At 40.9% G+C, this 18,676-nt stretch overlaps 2 protein-coding genes and 1 long non-coding RNA gene across 9 annotated transcripts in view; 2 read left to right on the top strand and 1 right to left on the bottom strand.

The window, feature by feature from the left end:
* ccdc57 (coiled-coil domain containing 57) overlaps positions 1–10,391 on the top strand; it is a 49,064-nt gene extending 38,673 nt beyond the window's left edge. For all 4 annotated transcript variants that reach the window (XM_007888543.2, XM_007888545.2, XM_007888542.2 and 1 more), the window contains 6 exons: positions 401–457; positions 567–795; positions 2,185–2,300; positions 4,090–4,221; positions 6,488–6,722; positions 9,962–10,391. In XM_007888543.2, the coding sequence (XP_007886734.2) occupies positions 401–457; positions 567–795; positions 2,185–2,300; positions 4,090–4,221; positions 6,488–6,722; positions 9,962–10,185 (993 nt within the window). In that variant the 3' untranslated portion in view covers positions 10,186–10,391. The remainder of the gene's footprint in view (positions 1–400; positions 458–566; positions 796–2,184; positions 2,301–4,089; positions 4,222–6,487; positions 6,723–9,961) is intronic.
* Positions 93–17,921, bottom strand: LOC103175469. 4 transcript variants are annotated; one of them, XR_487489.2, is made up of 5 exons: positions 16,564–17,221; positions 16,155–16,352; positions 15,800–15,846; positions 10,683–10,933; positions 93–344 (listed from the first exon to the last, which is right to left on the bottom strand). It is a non-coding gene; the product is annotated as an uncharacterized LOC103175469 (long non-coding RNA). The 4 variants fall into 4 exon arrangements; XR_487488.2 differs by lacking the exon at positions 93–344 and adding an exon at positions 17,398–17,921 and having other exon boundaries at positions 10,619–10,933; positions 16,564–16,722; XR_487487.2 differs by lacking the exon at positions 93–344 and adding an exon at positions 17,398–17,921 and having other exon boundaries at positions 10,619–10,933; positions 16,564–16,712.
* The window catches only part of fasn (fatty acid synthase), a 48,601-nt gene continuing 47,839 nt past the window's right edge, over positions 17,915–18,676 (top strand). The window contains exon 1 of the mRNA XM_007888539.2: positions 17,915–18,100. The gene's annotated coding sequence lies outside the window, so the exon portion shown is untranslated. The remainder of the gene's footprint in view (positions 18,101–18,676) is intronic.

Here is an 18,676-nt window from a genome sequence, read left to right as displayed (position 1 = left end):
TCAACAGACACCAGCAGATGGGAGATAAATAAAAGGGAGTCAACTCTGTCTTGTCTGTCTCCAAGGCAATGGACTGAGAGTCATATCAAAATCTGCTGCATATGTCAGCTCAATTCCTCTTTCCAGTGTAAAACAATGTAGGAGTGGATGCCCTCAACCATGAGATCCAACTTCATGAATGGATTCTCCTCCATGAAGGATCATAAACAAATGGACATGTTCACACATAGGTGCTGCTATCGTTCACTTCTTAGTGGTTGGTTCAAGAGAGTGGTTGAGTCAAGAAAGTCATTGCTGGAGGCATGGAAGCAGATTACCTGCCGTTCTCGTAGCTGGAAAACAATCTGTGAAGAGCAGAAGGGAGAAAGTCAGCAGATTAAATGGTTAATTTTCTCTGCAGGTTTCAGCTCTAAAGTTGGATTTACTAAGTGGCCGTGCCCCAGTGGTGGTAGAACAGGTACATGTTTATTTCGCAAACATTTGAAAACTGCTGAAGCCTAAACTCTTAGTCACTCATGTATATCCGGTGAGGTGGTGACTGTCTGTTTGCTCCTTCTCTGATCCAGAGTGCATTTATTAGGGAACTTCAGGAAGAGACCCTCCGCCTACGTCAGCAAGTATCCAACTCTGCATCAGTCAGTGGCCCCTTGAAACAGTCGAGCTCTAGTGCATCGGTTTTACAAGCCAAACTAAAGCAGGCAGCTCGTCACATCAGTCGCTTGGCACGTGAGAAACAGCAACTGATTGAAATGGGAAACAGACTCCGAGCAGAACTGCTGAGATCTGGATTGGATGGTACGTGAAGCGCTTTGAGACATCTCGAAGACGTGATAAGGCGCTATATTAAATGCAAGGATTATTATTATTATTACATCACGAGTCACGTCACTAACTGTTTTTTAGATTAAAGTTTTTCATTCCATAGAGTAAAATTTAATTCATAGAATCATATTATACAGCCAGAAGAAGGCCATTCGGCACATCGTGGCTGTACCAGCTCTTTGAAAAGAGCTATCCAATTCAATCCCACTCCCCTGCTCTCGCCCCATAGCTCTGCAAACTTATCCTCCTCAAATTCAGTTCTTTAAAAAAAAACTTGTGCCACTATTAATATAATAATGTTTTATGAACTACAAATCCTGCCAGTCTCTGTCTGTTCGTATGAAATGCAAGGATTATTATTATTCATTTATTTTAATGTAATTTCATTCAAACTGTTTGTTAAATGCCCAGCAGCAAAGTCAATAGTGTATTTGCTTCCTAACAACAATGTACCCTCATGCAGAGCGCTTAACAGTGGCAAAAATTGTCCCCGAGCTGGGGGGATAGGGAGATGACCGTGAGCACGGTTAAAGAGGAAGGTCTTCAGGTGTGATCTGAAAATGGGGAAGGAGGGTCGACGTGGAGGGATGGAGGGAGAGACAAGTCTACCAAACCTACTGACCCAATATTTGTAGATAATTCTTATAAGTCAGCCTGAAATACAAAATACCCCCCATCTCTGTCAGCTGAACTATGTCAGTCCCCAAATTGGCTTCTTGTTGTTGTTATTGGCTGCTAGCTGAAGTATTCGACAGGAGCATCTCCATTTTACAATAAGGAAAACCAGTAAACGTGCAGCTCTGCTTGTACTAAACGGCACTGCCTGCAGCAGAACCTCTTCTGCTGCAAGATTTTTCGCTCTGCTAGTCAGGAAGGATGAGCCATTAGTTAAAGGTAAGATTCCAGTGAAACAAGGTACTTTTGGTTCTTCTGATAGCAGTAACAGATTTTAGACTGTTCTGGCATTTGGATCAGAGACTCTCATCATTGCAGAAATTCCTCTTGTTGTTTAGTGTGGAGTCTTTGACAATCAGCTCACTAATAAATGTGATTTTTTCATTATAAATTCACGGATGAGAAGTTCATAGGTTTAAATCCCAATGTGCTCTTAACTCTCAGCCAGGAAATCACAATTACTCTCTGGGTTAGGGAGGGAGCATCATTTGGAGGATTATTTTAGCATTATGTTTCAAACAAATGTCTTAATCAGTAATTATGTTTCAGTTAATAATACATGACTGATACCACTGGTATTTGAAGAATATGTTTTGCAGTGGAGATATCAATTGCAGTTTTGTATAAAGGTCTCATTCTGAATTTATCATCTCACAGATACTATTGTATGTTGCCTCTTTCTTGCAGTTTCTCAGCCCTCTATGGCTTTAAATCAATCAGTCCTCCCTTCTCAGTCTCCCAAACAACTGGCACAGAGGCGTCTTTCTGCTCTAGAGCACCTTCAGTACCAACTCACCACACAGGTAATGAAGTGCATCATAGTTTACAGTATCTAATACACCTGCCAGCCTTAACAACGACCCATTTATAGCCATTTCTCTCCTCACCACTCTATTCCATCTTTAATCCATGACTCTTTGTGGGACGCTGCTATGTCCAATTAGCTGCTGCATTTCGCCCACAAAATATACAGTCAATTCACTTTACAGTATATTCTGTGAAGCACTTTGAGACGTCTTGAAAATGTGATAAGGCGCTACATTAAATGAAAGGATTATTATTATTATTCCTTTCCTCCTATGGCTTCTTCACATCCTTGCAGCTTTATCACCCCCTGACCTTACACTGACCAATTCATGATGGCAGACCAAAGGAATCCTTTTTTTTTAAAATGTTAAATAATCATGGTGCACACACGCTCAACACATGATGCACTTCACATTGGGTACGTCACCTAAACCAAGTGTTATTGTTTTAATATTATTACAGAGTCAGTTGGGCAATCTTGGCGTTCAATGAACCACTGAAAGCTTTCAACAGCTCGTGGGAGAGTGAGTGCAGTGCAAGTCACACCCACCTCATTTAAAATGTAGTGGCTGTGAATCAACTTGCTAGAAAACATGCAGGAAACAATCTCTAACCTGCAGACATTATTGTTACATTTCTGGCAATCTGACATTCTTTAAAAATTGCATTTCTTCCCCTCTATTTGCTCTGCTCCCCAACTCCTCCCTCCACGGGCTGCAGATCATCCAGAACTCTGCAGCCCGGGTCCTCTCCCGCACCAGGCTCCGTGACCCTATCACCCCCATCCTTGCCCAACTCCACTGGCTTCATATCACACAGAGGATACAGTTCAAGATCCTGGTTCTCACCTTCAAAGCCCTCCATGGCCTTGCTCCCCCCTACCTTTGCGACCTCCTAAACCCCTACCATCCTGCCTGCTCCCTCTGCTCAGCCGGCTCGGCCTACTTCATGTCCCCTGCCTGCCCCCTCCCTCTGGAACTCCATCCCGCAGTCCCTCCATCTCATCCCCTCCCTTGCCTCCTTCAAGACCCATCTCAAGACCCTCCATTCAACCGTACTTTCGATCACCCTGCTTCCCCCACTGCTCTCCACCCTCCCCAATCGTGACCCCAAGTTTGGGTCCGAAATTCTGACTGTTCAGTGCCTTGGGATGTCCTCCCGACGTGAAAGGCGCTATACAAATGTAATGTTGTTGTTGGTGGTGGAAGCAAAGTGATATTTCATACTAGACATCAGGTTTTCGCTCAGATACTGCTAGGAGCCTCCTTTCATTGAAAGTTGAAATTAAATTTATATCCGAGTGGAATTAAGGCCAGTTCTCATGAGACACATCATGATATGTTCACATATTCCCATATCCTCGTACAAATCCCTGCAAATTAAATGCCATACTCAGCATTTGTTATTCACTCAGTTACAAAAGACCTACTATTTTATTGTGTGATGGGTTTGTGATTCTGTACTTTGTGAGATTTGCTATGGAACCATGGGACTTGATCCATCTCAGCAAGGCCCTGCAATTCAGCTCAGCCTGCACTCAGCAACCGACAATCTGGAGATTCACAATCTAAATTTTACATTAATATTTTTGAAGTCCTTCATCCAAGAAATAGGCTATTCTTGAGATAAACTATCGGTACTGCATGTTCTTTCTGCTTAGCCGTCTTCAGAGAGGGTTTTAATTACAATATAACCTCCTAAAAGACTCTTAAGAAGGCTTCAGAAAAGATATTGGATCATGTAGAATGTAACTGAATACATTGGGCAATTTTTGTTTAATTTCAGGAGCTGGAATACGCACAGAGGCAACAGTTTAAACAAGTTGTCACTACTGCGCGACGGAGTTCCCCAGAAAGTGAAATAAACCACAATCCCTGGGAAAACAATACTGCAGGGGTTGGATGTACCACAAATGGGGTAAGGTGCGAGAGAGATTACAGAATGAGGTTATTGTGGTGCTTGAGTAACTATTACAAAAAGCTGACTTGAGATCAAAGGTGGGGAGAACTTGAATTATCCAGGTGTCTAAATTGTACTGGAACTTCAAAGGAAAAACCTTAGCCCAATCAGTTCCAGTATTGACCAAGCAGTAAGTGTCACTGATGTGTTTAATTGAACTGTAAGGTTGATTTCCACAATTCAGAGGAGAAATCTTGTTCAAATTAAAATACCCTGCACTGGTTTTAATGTACGTTTCTTTCCAACTGACTTGGTTAAAGGAATGATCGAGTTAAAGGAGCTGTTTCCCTTTGTAGCGATAGATGTGAAGCCTAGCCGTAGCAAACACCGGCTGAGTTATGACTTTACTTGATGAGCTTAATTTTTACTCGACTTTGAACATTGTCCAACGCAATAAATTTGCCTCATAGACCTCAGTACTGCATTGGTGATCAATGTAAAGTTATGCTATTGTATAACTTCCTTCGCATTTCAACTAATCATTTGTCTTTACTACTTAGCGGACGTCGTTCTAGATTGTATTTCCCATGTATTCATTCACAAAATGCCAGACTGAATTCTATAACAGGGCAGCCCCTGTTAGGTGCCTAACTAGGTTTGCTTTTAATGTGGGTGCCCAATGGATTCACAGTTACCTGAAGAGCGATATACCTCTGGCTTCCTACACGGAAGCAGTAAAAATTGACTGACTGTGCAAGGAAGCCTCACAAACGTTGCTTCCTTCGTGCAGGAAGTGGATCAAACTGACTTCATCACAGCTATTTCTTCACATTTTGCTTAACGTGAGGTGTTGGATATTGGACCCAATGACGGTGCTGTAATGAGGTTGCCCTATATATGCGTCTGCCACTGGGGACGGGAGGCATTCCCCCAGAGAAGCACTTTAAAACATAAGTTCAACACAACTTTGAACAGCAGAGTAATGTGGAGTGAGATAGGAAACCTATTTAGTAAAACTATACCAAGCGAAAGAGTATGACAGCTACAAATCTAGGCCATATACCTATTACAGCATCAGCTTTCTGGATCCAATGTATCAGGTAAATGCACTACTACAAGGAGATCAAATCAGGCTTAAGCACACCTCTACAATGTTTTAACCCAGGTGATCCAGTTATGTGTCAGCCTGGTGCAGTGGTAGCACTCTCGCCTCTGAAGCAGAGTCTAAGATGACACTCCAATGCAGTGCTGGGGTGGGCGGGGGGGCATTGCATTGTCAGAGGTGCCATCCTACGGATGAGACTTTCAACCGAGTTTTCCAGCAGCTAAAATTTTCTCAGCCACTGTGGAACAATGTTCCATTCTCATCGATAGGTGGCAACAAAGATCACATTCTCAGCCGGATTCTTGAACCCAGGCTATTGCACAAACTCTCAGCAGACATGTATCTGCTTGCAGAGAGCAAATGTGGTGTTGGAATTTTCAGTGGTTAAACTGTTTCACCCTTGTATTCAAATCCCTGCATTCCTCTGCAACCCTCTACCTCTCTGACCTCCTCTGTCCTCAAAACAGTACCCGTTGCCTTCGTTACTCCGGGTCTGGCCTCTTCCTCGTCCCCCGAGTCCTCCGCTCCACCCTCGGCAGCTGTACCTTCAGCTACTATGCCCCGAGGCTCTGGAACTGCTCACTCCCTTCGCCTCGCTCCCTTCCTTCCCATTTTCAGCTTTCTTTCTTTTCAACCTTTCTTTTCAACCACGCCTTTGGTCACCTTCCTCCCCCTCCCCCTGGCTCGGTCCCGGGATCCGTTTGCTGTGAAGTGCTCTGAGACACCGTCCGGCATGGAGGGCACTATATAAATCCAAGTTGTTGTTGTTGTTTGGATGTTGAAAGCAGAAATATTTCCTTGGTGGATAGTACCTAAGGGAAATTTACCTAGCGAAGAACACTCTCAATAAAATAATGCTTACTTTTGTTCCTCACTCTTTCAGTCCACTGATCCACAAAACACATTGTCCAAAGATCCAGTCTAATTGCACTCCAACACGGTCTCCCTAATTTAGAGATAACTGATGAGGAGCGCTCTGCATATGCAATGTAAATAAATGCATTTTGCAGCAAATTTCAGTAGTTTACAGGAGCTGATGTATTGCACAATGTTAAGTGGTTGCAGGTTGTGAGCTGTTGGAATTTAATAATGTAGGAACATTGCATTTTGCAAGGCCACTCTTAATTTCTTTTTAGCCGATTCTCCAAGATGGACTGATTATTCTCTGTTGATTTACAGAATTTATCTGCAGCTTTGACAGGAAAACCTGTAACCAGTATAACAGAGGAAAGTGCACTCTTGGCAACCAGCCAACCACAAAACCTTCTTATGCCAGAACCCAGCGGATTGCAACCTGTGATCAGTCCACTGATGTCATCTTATGGAACCGATAGCTCTATTCAGGATATCTGGCAAATGTTGGAGAGAGGTTCCAGCCCCTCGATAGGTTCTCCACAAGACAACACTGTACAAGGTATGCAAGGAGAGGAGGAAGCAACTAGCTTAGTTCAGATATTTAGTGTACAAACATTGAAAAAGATGCAGGACAATTTTAATGCAAGATTATTGTAGAAAATAATTATTTTAAAGTGGATATCAGAATATTGGAAAGCCAAGTGTTTATTTCATTCGTGTGACCTAACATCCCTCACTATAAAATAATCCATACATTTGTTATAGCATCTTTAACATCAAGAGGTCTCAATCGCTGTGTCACTTTACAGGATACATGGTAAAGTGTAGTGAATGTATTTTGTAACCAAATGTCTATGTAGTTATGGTAGACATAATCTCATCTATTTTCATCTATAAAGCATCTTTCATGTCTGGAAAATGTCTCAAGCATTTAATTATCTGATGGAATAACCATAGCACTTGTCATGATGCATCATCATCCAATAATTTTCTATGGAGTTTTCTGCCTGTGGGCATTAGAAGATGCTTTGCTGGAAAAACTTAGGTTATTTACTTGCCAAGCATATGAAGGCAGTTTTGTTATACCAAAAGATCCATCAGTGATTACCTCATCAACTAGAGCCTGAAATTGGGGAAATTAATCAGGTAATTAGCCACTTGACCTATCACAATAATCTGTCTTTGTGCCAGTGGTAATGGCAGGAAAAATAGCCAAAAGTGAACCAATATTTAGCATGTCTTCTGGGCAAGTTGTGGTGGGGTGTGCTATTTAATTAAACTAGGGGGTTCCACATGTGGTTCAGATACTTGAAGACATATCTATATTGTAAGTGTTTTTTGAGGTTGTTTTAGGAAACTGAAGGATGTTGCTTTTAACTTAACTCACTTTAGATTACCCCACAGAGATCTCTATTAAAGATTTTCTTTGAATTGTGCCACAAACGTTGTGTTGTAACACACAAACGAACATGTCACAATGCAGCATGTTAGTGAAAGAACATGTGGGTACTGTGCTGCACAGACCTGGCAGCTTCACAAGGTCAGGGAGTGAGATTCAGCAATTTCTGGCTTGAATCAGGTGAGAAGAGCTCAAAGGCACAGTATAATGAAATAACGGGAGCTTGGGAAATGTACAGGATCAAAATGCACCATTACAGTTCTATCTGTCTGGTCCCAAAGAATTTGCGTGGGAACCTATCTGTTGTTTCTCAAACTTGTTTTTTATTTTATGACAACTTTCACTACAATAATAGCAAGTTTACATTCATATAGCTCCTTTCACGTCGGGAGGACATGCCAAGGCGCGGAATAGTCCAGGGTTTGTGACCGAGCTGGGGGCGGAGGCTGAGGGGGGAGGGGAAAAGATGACCGAAAGCACAGTCAAAGAGGAAGGTCTCGACGGGATTTCTGGATCAGAGTTTACATAGAGAACTTACAAAGATGGCTGCTTTATGTGAACATTTCTCAGCTAGCCCTATGTCCTATGGACAGGTAGAGGAAAAGCTGGAGAGAAAATGTTAGGGAAGAACTCTATGTATACACTGAGAAATGTACGTTTAAAGACCACAAATTCTTCCTCAGCGATTTTGATTTACCTTCACATATACCATGGATAAAACTGTCTCAACAGTTGAATTGTTTCCCTGCTTTTTATGGTAAAAACTAATGGTGCAGAGAAATGTAAGCAAACATAGAAAGCAGGATATTTTCTGCCTTCCACATCTAACATCTCTGCCTGCTACCTCATCATTTTCTACTTCCTCCTTAGTCTCTTCCTGGTCTCTTAGCAACGTTGGCAAACCTAGGTAGCTCTTTCCATCCTGCCATTTGACAAGACCTGTGCAAACCCGGACTTCTTTGATTGACAGAATCCAGCTGCACCCGAGATTCAGATTTTATTTCATTTTGTTACACATTTCAAATCAGGCATTTTTGCGTTTTAATTCTACAGGTTTTTATCTTGGGAACGCTCCGACTACACAGGCAGTTTCTGTGACTGGCAGGAGAGGTTATCGGTTTGGGATGGTATCAGTAGTAATTCAGACACTTCAGATTGTGTGTACATCAGTGAACCACTTGGCTATCTTTCAGCAGAAACCTGAGTGAATAAATGATTAACAGATATCGGAAGACTGTAGAGCCACTATTTTGGCACATAGACCGTGATGACCTGATCAGAACCTCAGCTGCACTGGGCAGTTGTGCAATAAAAGCCAGACAAGGTTACAGTAAAGAGACAGTTTTTCCACATTTGGAATCCTTGTGTCAGAATTCAAGTTCAGATACAGCGATTGCAGTGTCTGTAATTTACCTCGTCCCTTTTCCACAAGAGTCTGCAATTTCAATTCACTTCAGCTGAGCTGAACTCTTTCACAAACTTAGAAAGAGGTTTAAATGAAATGTTTCAAGGATGACTATGCAAAAAAAAAATTGGTCCTTCAATCCACGATTGTTTGTAGGACACTGTTGTGCGCAATTGGCTGCCGTGTTGCGCCCCACAAAATACAGTCGATCACTTTACAATTTATTCTGTGAAGCGCCTTTGAGACATTTCAAAGACGTGATAAGGCGCTATATCAAATGTGAGGATTATTATTATTACGCACACGGTACCTTTCCTGAAGCATTTCCTGGTTAAAAACAAAAAAAGGTTTCAAGGGATTCAAAAAAAGATGCAGTACGTGGGCAGTTTGGTGTGTAGGGGAGAGGGAGGTACGAAAGCAGCTGTAGGTTGATTTTAGGAGAAAGAGCGAGCCTTAAAATGTCAGCAAAAGGTAGACTGGTTTTGTTGAACAGGAACAAGAAAAAGACTTGACAAAATCAGACTTGAATCAAATCTTTACGGAATCTCTAAAGCACCATTTACATTTTTGCATCTTTTTTTCTTAATGCGGAGTGTGCTGATGCAAGCCCACAATCCATTTTTTTGCAAATCTAATTGGAGCTGCCGTGAGGTTTACGCGAACCGATTGAGAGTACTGAATCGCGTCCAATTTTAAGGTTGAAAAGTACCTGCTTGATCACGCAGGGATAACAAATCGGTACAAGTAACACGTTCCCCTGCATGAATAAAGACGGCAGAGTTGTGGAGGTGACGTAACAGCTGTGATTTACAGAAAGCTACACACAAGCACAACATCAAGATTCATTGTGGATGTTGTCAGAGTTTCCAACCCATGTTAGGAAGTGAGTGTAACACATTCCTGTCCCCAACGTTGTACAGTTGAAAATTGTTCATGCAAAGGTAGTGAGTATATAGAGAAGCTTAACTTTTTTTTAAAAAACATTATTCCCCAGCTGGAGGAGGTTTGAAAAGACCCGAGACCAACAGAGAGTCGGTGCCGTCCATAAAACCCAACAGTTCTACAAAGGTAACAGGAAGGGAACCAACACTTAATGTGAAAGGCATTCAAGCTGACATCAAGAGCAGAACAAAAGCCAAGCACCTTGCTGAAACTCCAAAGAAACCAAAACGTTTAACCAAAGCTGCAAAGATTAGAAACTACAACATACGTGACTGAAAAACTGAGCCAGATCTCAAGAAAGGAAATGCATCAGAAAAACGGCACCATTTTACTTAACTCTGCACACATACACACACCACACACTTCAGCGATGCTAGACTTTATTTCAACAAATGTGTCTTGGTCTCTTTGGTTCCTAGAAGTTGACCAGAATGGTTGTTTATTGCACCTCACAGGAGAATAAAACCTTCCCATTCAAAATATTTGAATTTTTGTTCCTTAAAATGAACTGTTTGCTGACTGTCAGCGTGTGGTAATATTACAATAAATGTCAGTCACAGTTAATTGCTTAGCAAGGATTATTCTACCGAATGCTGTCAACACAATCGTTTCCGATGAATGGTAAGAATTTCTGTACTATTCGTACAGTGCATTATTTTAAACTCGCATGAATTATAAAAAAATTGAAAACCTTTGCAAACTATAAATGTACGGTTTTGAATATTGCATTTAATCACTGAGAGTTCATGGTTAACAATATTAGGTCAGATTACCATGGCAATTTTGAGATCCTAATTTGTGGACATTTTTTCCTTATTTTCCCCCTTTCTCTCGTTGGCAGGCACCCCTTGACCTCACGTGACCATCTTTAGAATGAAGTGTGGCGGCCTCGGTGAAGCAGAACCGTTCAATTTCATTGTCATTGTCAGTCCCACTTCTCGATCGATTAACCAAAGTCAGACGAGTTCTGTAAGCTTCGCCTTAAAATCGCACCTTAAGACTGATCTCCAAATGTTAGCTGGTGCTGTAAAAATAAATAATAATCCTTACATTTGAGTTAGCAACTTATCATATCATCAAAACATCTCTGAGCATGTCACAGAATTTACTGTAAAGTGTATTAGCTGCCTACTCTGTAGGTAAATGAGGCAATCAATTTGCGTAATGTCCCACAAACAGCCATAAACTGAATGACCAATCTTATCCAGGGGATTCTTGGTCAGGACACCGGAAGAAATTCTCTTCAATTCCAAGTAGTGCAACCGGATCAACATGAACATGCAAACAGGACCTTAGTTTAACATCTCAAATGGTAGACACCAACAAAATAATAAATTAGCAATTTCCCCAAACGCTTTAATTTTAACATCTTTTATTCTGGTATATTTATGATACCCAAATTGGTCTTTATTTTTAAGTTGCAAACTTAATTCTCCTGCAAGTCAGTCTTCTCAGCGATTAAAAGCATTTTGTTTGGGGAGTAATGAACTGCCCATGATCTGGTTTAGCATTTCTTAGTATAGAACATTGCAAATGTTAACAAGTTACAAAACAATGTTTAGTTATTTATTTCTTGTAACACCACAATTGCAATGTTTCAACACTACTCAAATAGCATTTCAGCAACTGTTATTGATTTCTAAGGCAATTCATTTACATGATCTGAACCAGTAAATTCCAACTTGCACACAAAGAGAGAAAAAAGCTACTTTACAAAGGACTCATACAAAGAATTATCAAGAATTTTCTATCATTGACCTTGAATTTAAACAACCTTTGAGAAACACAACATTCTTTGTCCTTTTCAAATAGGCATTTTGGATAACATTATATGTTTTTAGAGGACATCCTGTAACAAGTTGACCTTATGAAATACTGTTGAGCATTTGCATTAAGAAGGGTTGGTATTGCATCAGCTAAATCGGTCCATCTTAGTGGGTGAATTCTCTTTGTTTCATTCTAGTTACTAAATGAAATCTTGAATGGAAACAATGGGTTTATTTATGTATAAGGCTGCACTGTCCCCTCACTGAACCACTGCATTTGATATAGCGCCTTATCAAGCAATTGAAACATCTCAAAAGTATTTAATAGAATTTACTGTAAAGTGTAGTGACTGTATTTTCTAGGCGAACGTAACAACCACTTTGCAAAGAGCAATGTCCCACTATGAAGTGAATGAACAATATCATCTGGAAGACAAGTCACTGGGAGAAACCTGCAACGGTCAACAGTTGTCCAAGTGGGAATGTAGAATGTGCATGAATTTTGATTTACTGTATTTCAAATTCTCAAACCATACATTACATTAAGATCATAAAATCATCAAAGCAATAACCCAGTAAAAATCTTTTGTTTTATTCAGGTTTTTACAGCCATTTCTAACTGGATTCTTTAACTGAAATATATACTGACTCATAGGACTGAATTTGTAGGCAAATACTCTCACAGGATCTCTTATTTCCCCACCTGAATGGGCAGAAGGGGCATTTGTTTATCATCTCATTGAAGAATGTCATTTTCGACAATGCTGTTTCTGCACTGAAGTGCCATTTTTATGGACTTTATGGATTTAAAGTCTTAATGTGGCGCAGAAAAAAATGCTGATCTGTTGCTCAGCACAGAAGGTCAGAATTCAAAGCTTTGGACAAATCAAGAGGAAACTTTTTCAAGGTCATTGCAATAGCACAGACACCGTACTGAAGAGATAAACTAAACCTAAAGTTTAGCTTCAGGCTTACTTGCAATTCACATCAGTTGACCAGAAAAGATGAGCAAACTTCTAAACACAGAGACTGAAGATCGAGATTATCCTTTTAAGAAAGTTATTTTCTTGTGAAATAGAAAGTGAAGGATGAACACTTTAGTACACATTAATAGTTGTTGCTGCAGAAAACGTCTTAGTATTGAAGTCCTAACCTAAAAATGTTTCTGAATTGTTTTTCTATCTTCCAGCAATGTGAATTGCACAAAATGGTTATTGGCTACATTTGTCTGCTATTTCAGTCTACAATACCAGAATTACACTGTTGTAAGAAGCTACTGTGCAACCAACGGGAATCTTGCCAGTGTTCAATAGATATCGCATGGTTTTATCTAAATTTCAGTAGTTCACAATTTAGGGCACCAACTCGTGCCTGAACTCCCAGAGGCAAGCAAAGTGTAACAGTAATCTTCCAGAATAAATTGGTCATCCACTTCTAGGGTGTTTGTGGGACATTGCTTTGTGCAAATTGGCTGTCACATTCTCCTATAAATACACAGTCACTACGCTTTACACTAAATCACGTGACGTGCTTTGAAATTTCATTGACGCAATAAGGTATTATATCAAATGCAAGGATTATTATTCCCTCCAGAGGGAGAGAGTGTGTGCATGTCATTAGCAGGCAAGTGGATATTGGTAAGATTGGTTGCTGGGTTTCCATGTGTCAGACACCCGGCTGACCAAAAAATAAAAGGGACGCCTTAAACTTTCCTGTGAGACGGTTGTATGAATTGTAGAAATTTCCATGTCCCTACAGTGCCTCTTGTCGGCTTTTGCTGCCGAAACACTTAATTGTCCAGCGCCTTGGGACGTCCTCCCGACATGAAAGGCGATATAACAAATGCAATTTTGTGGTGGTTGTTGTTGTTGGTTGGTAACTGTTTATAAATGTTCCCATTTGCATTTACAACATCTGCTTTTTTTAAAAAAAAGTAGACATGTTCTGTGCTGAAACCGAACACAAGTTCTATCATTGTCAGTGAGTGACTTTTAATAACCCCTTCCCCCGATCCCTGATCCAGAGTGAGCGTATCCAGAGGTTAATGACCGAAAGGAAGTTTCAGTTCACAGCTCTGAAATCTTTGGGCAGATTTCCTCTCTGACTGAACAACTAACCACAGTCACACCCCTAACAAACAATGAGACCACATCAGCCCATCACTGCACTGCGCCCACCCACTGAGTGTGATTGGATATAGTCATCTCACCTCCACATCTGCCCTCTACAAATGGGCATCCGATCTGATCTCTGACTGACTCAGCTTTCTCCTTTGCACAAGTTACCCAAACTTAAAGGCAACGATTTTTTCCCCTCCGATTTATTTTTTACTGAATCACTCGGGTTTTGTTTTCTACATAGTTTTTTTCCCAACCCAAGCCACCCCCACCCTTACTTGAGCCACACATTCCGCCGCTCTTTGCCCTCCACCTTTTAATATTCAGTTCTAATCTGAGAGGTCAGTGGGAAATGTGTAATGCATCGATACCATATTATTGATTAGAAATGTAACGAGGTTTGGGAGACACAGAATCTTCCTGACACTGGTCTCTGTGTTAATAATAATAATAACCCTTGCCATTGATGTAGCTCCTTATCACATTTTCGAGACGTCGTCGCAAAGCGCTTCACAGAATATACTGTAAAGTGGAGTGACTGTGTGTTTCGAGGGCAAAACGCTGCAAACTCAGGTTGTCCACTTGACTGCTGGCTTGCGGGTCACAGCCACCAGATAGTGGGATAGCGCCCGTTTGCAACCTAAACATCTCAAAGTAAGCCTCAATCTGGCTATTCTCTATTCCAGCAAAAAGTAGTCCCACGTGTTCAAGTCTCTTGACATAACTATAACTTCTCACCCCGCTATCATGCCCAGTGAATTTCCACCAAAGGCGGCTGATATGCTGCATTCCAGCACTGCACTATCCTTTGAAGTTACTTTCCCTTTCACGTTAGATTGCTTGTGGCCTTAAAGGGCAGAGCAATAACACACCCTGCTGTCTCCCACACTGACTTTCAGAAATAAAACTATCTCAAACATTCAACTCTTGCATGCCCCCCCACTGCGTACAATCAGCAGCATTCATCTACAAAATATACAGTCATTACACTTTGTAGTAAAAAAGATGTGAAGCTCCTTGAGGCATCTCAACCATGTAATAAGGTGCGCTATCAAATGTAAGGATAATTATTATTTGCACAAACATATCAGAGCACCTGATGTCAAATCAAGGAATTAAACAACAGAATAAAACATGGGGAATGTGAATTTAAAAATGTGAATAATTATGCTATTAAAAGTTTTCTCCTCAGTCTTATCTTAGATGGGCCTTATTTTGTCATAACACTGGTTACTTGATTCTGTTTTATGTTGGTGGGTTTTGTTTGTATTAATAATAATCCTTGCATTTGATATAGCGCTTTTCACGTCGGGAGGACGTCCCAAAGCGCTTCACAGAACACACTGTAAAGTGAATTGACTGTATATTTGTGGGCGAACGCGGCAGCCAATTGCGCACAGCAATGTCCCACAAACAGTCGTAGATTGAAAATTACCAATTTATTACTGTTTTGTTTTTTTGGAGGGATTATTATTAGGCTGTGTGTGGAGTAAGGAAACTTGCCCAAGGTTTCGCCCTCTGCCTGGAATTGAACTCGGGTCTCTCACTTGCAAAGCGAGTGCTCTAACCACTGAGCTACAGGACTTGAAGGACTGTATTGAAGGAGAATATTTCTAGCTTTGTATTTCTCATAAGGTTATTAAAGCCAAGTGGTATTTAACAGTTAAATCACATTTGCTCTCCAGCCACTGGAAGTATTAGTAGCACTGAATGTTTTTCCACAGGAGCTAAAATATCACTTACTGTTGTGTGTTTGTCAACAAGTTGCACTTCAAAAACATAGGAAGAAACGATAACACACAGTGAAAGCAAATGGATTCAATTTCAAAATTCTCTCAGCTAATTTTCTCTCCTGTAATCCTCCAGTCTGTACAGTCCAGTGCTGAACTGCTTTACCAACTAAACCATAAGCGCTCTAAGACACCACTACATAAATGCAAGTTGTTGTCATGCAATTGTTTTTATAATTCATACAAATAGAAGCAGATTGATCTGAATTCCTCTAACCTTCAATTCTTATGTCGTGATCTTGACAACGTTTTGTTATTTTAAACCTGTCAAAATTATGTGTAAAAAAAAAGTATTATTAGATATTGAGAATATTTAATCATTATTCAATTTGCGACATTTTAATACAGTTTTTCAACTCAACTTCTTGTTGGGTGCAACAGTCCTTACTGTTCCTATTTGACTGAAATGTGTTATACTGTACTCAGTGCCTTTGGCGATGTACAATATTGATTATAATGTGAAAATCCCATTAGTGGCCTGGAGTGTAGATCAGAATTTCAGTTCAATAGATGTTTTATTAGGAAATGCAAAGAAGAGTGTGTTTGGAATAGAATCTTAACTATTGCTTTACCTCAGAACCCAAAAGTTCCTGTCACAATGTGCTTCAGCCGATTGATCATTTCAGACCAAACAGACCAGTAGTTTCCAAACCTCTGCTGAGTCAGCAAGATCTGAACCGAGGCAGCAATCGGGTTGTTGCAATTGCCTTTGGTGTCCCTGAGTTAGGAAGATGAAATTCAGGTTCTAGGTCACTATCCAAAGCGTGACCCTGCAAAGTACACAAGTGTGGACATCAGGCGAGAACAGTAACCAGGTTAGTTGTGATCTCTTGCGGTCACACAGGCTGCCAACTCTTAGCGTCTCGGCTCACAGATGAAAAATGACCCAATTTGACACCGTACCAGGGCCTGATGGCACCCGTGTATCTGTACCTCTGTGTGAATCCAGACTATAAGTTTAGCCCAACTTTGCAAACTCACCATGAATCCATTGTGGCGCAACGCGTTTCTCACGACTCTTTTCGGTGTTGATTTCATGTTGCCTTTATAGGCCAGCGATCAAATCCAGGCTCAAATCCGAAGGACTCGTTCATTGCAGATCTTTAATTGGTCAACTGCAGAGTGGTAATCTTAATACAACTGGATTAGATTAGGTTTTCTCTCAGAAAAATACATATATGTGATATCCACCCATACACACACTTAGGCCTTTGAATGTACCGTTCTCTGGACGGAGGAGCTGATGGGCTGCACAACCTGCTTTTGGCCTCTTTTTAAGTGGCTGTGAGATACTTATCCTGTGGGGGGAGGGGGGAGGGATGGGGGAAGGATGATCAAAGGCACAGTTCAAAGACGTACGTCTTGAGATACACCTTGAAGCTTCAATAAATGAGTGTAAAAGCCTCTGCATTACTGGACTTTTGGAATCTACAACCTGGAGTCCCTCTGCCTTGCCTTCCCACCATTAAAACTTCCTTTTTTAGGCTGCACCTTCTGCCTTCCCCTTTCTTTCCTTTGCATTCGATACAACCCCTTATCGTGTCGTTGAGACATCTCAAAGCACTTCCCAGAATATAATTGTAAAGCGGATTTGACTGTAGTTTGCGGGCGAAACGCAGAAGCCAATTGCGCACAGCAGTGTCCCGCAAGCAGTCGTGGATTGAATGACCCAAATTATCATTTATATATACATTTATATATATATATATATATATAAAGCTAAATCTGCAACACAACTTTTTTTTGTTCATAACACAAAACAAGACACAGCATGCCCCAGCAAGCACGAACTAGACAAAATAAAAATGAACTTACCTCCTTGGCTTTTGTATTTGGGAGAAGCCTTTCTCTCCTGCATTAAAATGATTACAAATAAAAAAATATGCCTTTATATTACAGAGTGATGGGGGGGGGGGGGACACGAAAAAAAAAAGCAAAGGTTTGAAGCCTGAAATTCAGATCTTGTGCAGATTATCATCGACCACAGTGCTGTTGGTTCCCTGTGATGTGGAACATAAAACTATAAACTATAGTAACCCCAACAGGGAGGGAGGGAGAGAGAGAGAGAGAGGGAGAGCTGCACAGTCTTTTGCAATGTGTGGAAAAAGGGAGGGGGGGCAAATCATCTCACGAGTTTGTGGTCCAGCCCAACCTCCTCTCTCTCATTGGACTCGGTTGCAAACCCAATCTGTCAGACCATGTGGCGTGTCGAGCTGGGAATCAGCCATTTAAATAATGTAGAGAGAAGGAGCATTGAAGCACAAGAGAGCTCTGAGAGATAGGAGCCCAGAGAGAGAGAGAGAGAGAGGGGGAGAGAGAGAGAGAGAGGCAGCTCACAGACAGGGAATAAGCACAGACACACACACACATATATATATATATCTTATTATACACGTGCAAACACATCATCATCTTAAACCAAACACCCAGCAGTATACTCAGCCATTGCACACACTTCCAAACAGCAGAGAGAAAATAACCTCGTCGAGAAAGCAAAGGAAAGAGATACACAGCTCAGGTAATGACTTTATTCCTTTTTTTATGTTACAATGATTATGAGGAGGTGTTGGAGGAGGAGGTGGAGGAGGTGGTGGAGGATTATGATTATTATTAAGTGCGTTGTTCATGGCTTTTTAAGGACTTTGCTGAGATGGGATAAGAGACCAGAACCAGGATTTTTAGCCAAAGGAAAGATTTTTTTTTGTTTCCAGTTGAAAGTCTCTTGGGATACATTTGTATCTCGTAAATGGCTGAGAGAGAGAGAGAGAGAAAACATTTGGTTACATTTAAATGTTTGATGTTTACAAAATGTATACAAAATGTATACAAAATGTATACCCCACCACCCTTTTATTTTCCCCCCTCATCTGATAATCGGATTAATTTTCTCCTTTACAGGGCAGATAAGATTACATTGCTGCCATTTTTTTTATATGGCGAGTTAATTGTGTTTTATTATAGCTGTAATCTCGCCCGTCTGGATCCTTACAAGTTGATCTCCGTGTCTCGAGGAGGAATAAAAGCTCTCGTAGCATGTGCGCCCTGTGCCAATGTGTTGGTTCGGTTTCTAGGGGGCGATTAAGACTCCTCGACG

This window comes from Callorhinchus milii, unplaced genomic scaffold (assembly GCF_018977255.1).
Source record: "Callorhinchus milii isolate IMCB2004 unplaced genomic scaffold, IMCB_Cmil_1.0 Scaffold20, whole genome shotgun sequence".
NCBI classification, from domain to species: domain Eukaryota; kingdom Metazoa; phylum Chordata; class Chondrichthyes; order Chimaeriformes; family Callorhinchidae; genus Callorhinchus; species Callorhinchus milii.
Note: the sequence above shows the minus strand (reverse complement) of the source record. Positions and strands in the feature narration are given on the sequence as shown.